Source organism: Monopterus albus, unplaced genomic scaffold, assembly GCF_001952655.1.
Source record: "Monopterus albus unplaced genomic scaffold, M_albus_1.0 scaffold355.1, whole genome shotgun sequence".
Lineage (NCBI taxonomy): Eukaryota > Metazoa > Chordata > Actinopteri > Synbranchiformes > Synbranchidae > Monopterus > Monopterus albus.
In genome coordinates, this window is record NW_018128235.1 from 281990 (window position 1) to 287212 (window position 5223).

The 5223-nt window shown below is 43.1% G+C and overlaps 1 protein-coding gene across 2 annotated transcripts in view; it reads right to left on the reverse strand.

Annotated features, from left to right (window-relative positions):
• The window catches only part of arhgap28 (Rho GTPase activating protein 28), a 33697-nt gene that overhangs the window by 16320 nt on the left and 12154 nt on the right, over positions 1 to 5223 (reverse strand). Inside the window, exons 3-4 of one of the 2 annotated variants that reach the window (XM_020625429.1) lie at positions 2102 to 2445; positions 1808 to 2028 (exon numbers count right to left, since the gene is read on the reverse strand). In XM_020625429.1, the coding sequence (XP_020481085.1) occupies positions 1808 to 2028; positions 2102 to 2264 (384 nt within the window). In that variant the 5' untranslated portion in view covers positions 2265 to 2445. Of the gene's footprint in view, positions 1 to 1807; positions 2029 to 2101; positions 2446 to 5223 lie in introns of those variants that run through there. The other variant, XM_020625430.1, reaches the window with a different exon arrangement.

A 5223-nucleotide genomic window follows, 5' to 3' on the forward strand; every position in this document is an offset into this window, starting at 1 on the left:
ATTCATCTACCCATTGACTGTGTCTCTGTTACCGCCGATCAACACCCGGCCATCTCTCACCATACCCATACTGTTGTAAATAATTATCTATCTTATCACCTGTAAATAAAGTACTGCTTGCACCGAAGCCAGCCGCCTGGGTCTGCTCAATTTTTCCGCTCGCTCACCTATTTGTCGAGCGGCCCTAACATTAACAATGGCCAAGAGAAAGTTTGAGTATGAAAACAGAGCCTTTCAAAACCGGTGGGAGGCTGAGTATATGTTTACTGACATTTCCGGTAAACCCATGTTTCTTATAGCTAATGTGGCTGTAATTAAGGAATATAACCTAAGACGGCACTACGAGACAAAACATCAGGACAAGCTGAAAAACGTGAATGCAGAGCAGAAGCTACAGAAGGTAGAGGAGTTGAAGAGGAATCTGACATCACAGCAGACGTTTTCACCAAAGCGAAATCACACAGCGAAGCTGCTGTGAAAGCAAGTTTTATTGCGGCAGAAAAGATAGCCAAATCAGCCCGGCCATTTACTGAGGGAGAGTTTCTGAAGAGCTGTAAAGTGTGCGACGTCTTGTGTCCAGACAAAAAGCAGGTGTTTGCAAATGGAAGTCTTAGCAGAAATACAGTTGCTGATTTTAAGTTCAAGTTTATTTATTTTGGAATAATATTGCATCCTGTCTATTTCAACTCATTTATGTACAAAAAACATTTAGTTTAATCTATTCAATAAATGTTTATCCTGTTCGGCTCGTGACCTAAAGTGTGCTTTGAGTTTTGGCCCCCTGTGCGATTGAGTTTGACACCCCTGGTCTATTTGTTACTGACAACTCAATTTAATTCCTGTAGCTTGTGAAGAAAGATTGTACCATAAATGCATTTTAATATTACAGTCCACAACTACAAAGTGGAAAAGTAAAAGTTAAAATATAGTGAATAAGGCAGATTCAGCACAGTAGTGACTGCGTAGTTGAGTGGCATAACCAATCAAACCTGTCAAATCATCCAAAATACGCCCCTTTTATATCATCAAAAAGCTTTTCAAATAACACCTTACCAGAAAAACGACCACATCAGCATGATAATAATATCTACCAAAAACCACAGAAGTGAACTCTGGGAAAAATGTCTTTGATTTATACTTTGAGTTATTAATGTGGCTCATGTCCCATCTGCAACATGGAGGAGGCAGGATTTATGACCTATACTTCAACCAGCCATCAAATCATGGTGGCTTCACTTCCGGGAGCTGTCATGGCTTTTTTGTTTTGTTTTTAATTAAATGAAAACAACTCTGATTTGGGGTTGACTAACTGGAAGGTTGGCGGTTTGATTCTCTGTTTCTCCAGTCCAAGTGCCAAAGTGTCCTTAAGCAAAACACAGAACCCCAAGTTGCTCCCTGTGATACCACCGGTGTGAGAATGGGCAAATAGTGTGAAAGTGCTTTGAGTGTGCTGCAATGCATAGTAAAGTGCTGATACCAGTATAATACTATTTAAATCTGTTTATATTTGACATCCAAACCTTTGTGGGTTTGACTGAGGAACCAGAGTTTTGACGGCAGAACAATGAAACAAAACCTCCATAGCCATCACAGCCATGCTCAAGTTCCCATTTCTGAATGAAATATAGTAAAGTCCATGTATAAAGTACCAGAAAATGAAAGTACGCAAATACGATACTTCAGAATTGTAGTTAAGTACAGTACTTGAGTACATGTACTTAGTTACTTCCCCCTGTATATACGTGTGTGTACAGTATATTCGTATATATACCTATCCAAGTACAGTTTGTTTCTACACGTGTCTCACTTGAGTGAAGATGTCACGGACATCTCTGATTGGTTGCCTGTTTCTCTTCCTCAGCGTCTCATTGTAGTTGTCCAGTCTCTTCTTCACTGTGGCGACTTGTTGCCGTGTCAATGTGGATAATAGTGCCTCCGCCGGCGGCAGTGGTGCCTCCTCCTCTGACAAGCCCGTCACCAGAGAGGATAATCCTGCCTCTGTCAGCCACACCTCCTCCAGCTCCACCTCTGCAGATAGTCACAGACAAGTAGAGTTCAGATTGGAATGATGATATCCCACTCTGCTCAAGGTTTCACTTACCATCCATACTCTTCTCCTCGTCTTCTTCTTCTCCCTCCTTTTCCTCCTCAATGCTCTGCACCTCCCTCCAGTAGGTTTCCATGGTAACATGCCGGGGGTCAGAGGTCACTCTGTGAGAGGCCAGAGATGAAGATGAGGAGGTGGCAGGGGGAGAAGACAACATCTTCTAGAGATAGAGACGTCTATCCTGTCAGCCAATCAGAGCATCAAAAAGATTGTCATCCAATCAGTGGGCTCGTTTGAGATGCACTGTGCCTCGCCTGGAAAGAGGGTGAGAGGAGGAGGTGGCGGCAGGAAGCCGCAATGAAGACAGGCAGTTTAGGAGCTTTCCAGCAGCCTTCAGTCTGTACAGGACATCAGAAACACACACACATGTTGTTAGATCTGGTCCCAATTTAATAAAGTATCATCAAACCAAATGTTTCAGCTTGTTCTCAGGTCTTAATGTTCTTCTATGTGACAGGGAGAGTGATACAAATACCGGGCTTCCAGGTACACAGAGCAGATTGGGTAACAGAGTTATCTGGGAAAATGAGAGGAGGCAGAATCTGCTTCTACATAGAGCACACTGACTGGGGGGGTGTTCAAAGAGGGTTCTGACCTGGAGGCTTATACATCAGCTGTTCTGGACTATGTGAGGTTCTGTACTGATGCTGTCCTACCTACAAAGTCCATCAGGGTTTTTTTGTGCCTCTTCCCTCCAGGAAAAGGTACAGATACATAAAGACTCGAACAAACAGACTGAGACACAGCTTCTTCCCCAGAGCTGTGAAATCAATCGACTGAGATTTGCACTGAGCTGCACCTTATAATGTTACTACACTCTTTTGCTGCTACCATGCTGCAGACCTGATTAAGTCCCATACATCCCTTTTATTTGCTCATATTTTTATATTGACTTATACAATTGTGTATTATGTAAATAATGTGTCTTTGCTGCTAACATACTGCTGACCTGATTAGGTCCTGTACATCCCTTTTTATTTGCTCATTGTTTTATATTGACTTATACAATTGTGTGTTATGTAAATAATGTGTCTTTTAAGCCAAGAGCTGCCGGAAAAAAATTTGTTGTGCTATGCACAATGACAATAAGGATTCTTGACTTGACTTGACTTGACATGAAGGTTGGTGTAAAGATGTCACCACGTTAGAAAGAACTTGCAACAAGGACTTAGAGACTGTCGTCATCAACTGAAAACCATTTTATTCTCCCAGAGAGGTTTCCTCATTCATTCTGGTCAGAGTGTAAATAAGAATGCACTACAGCACCCAGCTGATCAGATAACTAGAATGGAACTGAAACGTCCCGACTCCCCACTCATTGTTCTACCTCACCCATGAACAAACAGCATGTCAGTTGTCCTGCCAGGGACAAAAACAAAATGGACCACTGCTACATGGTACTAAAAGATGCTTATTGCTCTGTCCCCCGTGCAGCCCACGGTCTCTGTGATCACTGCATGGTCCATCTCATCCCAACCTATAGGCAGAAACTTAAAACTGTGAAGCCTGTGGTCAAAACAGTGGGGAGATGGACCGAGCAGTCAGAGCTACAGGCCCACTCTAACTGCACAGACTAGAGTGTATTTAAGGCTGGGTCTAGAGGCCTGGATGAAGTCACTGATACTGTGACATCATACATCAGCTTTGTGAGGACATGTGTGTCCACCAAGACCTTCTGCACATACTGCAACAACAACAACAAGCCCTGGTTCACGTTAAAACTTAAGCAGCTTTGTCATGGCAAAGAGGCCTACAGATGTGGGACAGGATCCTGTACAGGCAGGCCAGGAATGCACTGACCAGGGAGATCAGAGCAGGGGCTACTCTGAAAAGTTGAAAGCTCAGCAGCACTGTATCAGCAGTAAAGTCCTACAAGTTCCTCGGCTCCACTATCTCCCAGGACCTGAAGTGGACGTCCAACATCACGACCATCATCAAGAAGGCACAGCAGAGGATGTACCACCTGCTCCAGCTCAAGAAGTTCGACCTGCCTCAGGATCTGTTGATACAGTTCTACAGAGGAATCATCAAGTCTGTTCTCTGCACCTCCATCACTGTCTGGTTTGGCTCAGCAACCAAACAGGACAAGTACAGACTCCAGCGGACAGTCGGGACTGCAGAAAAGGTCATTGGTGCAAGCCTGCCTTCCATGGAGGACCTGTACACCTCACGGGTCAAAAGGAGGGCGGAGAGGATTTCTGCAGACCCCTCACACCCTGGACACAATCTGTTTGAACTCCTCCCCTCTGGACAGCACTACATGTCACTGTATGCCAAGACGACTAGGCACAAGGACATTTTCCTCCCCCGGCCATCACTCTGATTGTCACAAAACCCATGACTGTATAACATAACTCAGTGCCCTCAGTGCATTATCTGTAAATCAAAAATCAACTCGAGAGGAGTTATCCATAGGAACCTAATTAAAATTAAGACTACTCCTCTTATAGTGGAAAGTAATAGGACAATCAAATGTGGTCTATTAAATATCAGATCTCTCTCATCTAAATCTCTGTTAGTGAATGATTTGATAAGTGAACATTACACTGACTTATTGTGTCTTACTGAAACGTGGTTACAGCAGGAAGAATATGTCAGCCTAAATGAATCCACCCCACCTGGTCACAGTAACTGTCACATCCCTCAAAACACAGGCCGAGGTGGAGGTGTGGCAGCGATCTTTGACTCAAGCCTATTAATCAACCGTAGACCTAAACATAGTTATAACTCATTTGAAAGTCTCACTCTGAGTCTCTCACACCCAAACTGGAAAACTCAAAAGCCAGTTTGTTATTGTATACCGTCCACCTGCTCCTTATTCAGAGTTAAGTGAATTTTCAGACTTTGTCTGATTTAGTGCTTAGTACAGATAAAATAATCATAGTAGGCGACTTTAATATTCATGTAGATGCTGACAATGACAGCCTCAACAATGCATTCTGTTCATTATTAGACTCCGTTGGCTTTTCTCAAATTGTAAACAAACCCACTCACTGTTTTAATCACACTCTTGATCTTGTTCTGACATATGGCATCGAAACTGAAAACTTAATAGTCTTTCCTCAAAACCCTCTTCTGTCTGACCATTTTCTAATAACTTTTGAATTTACATTAAT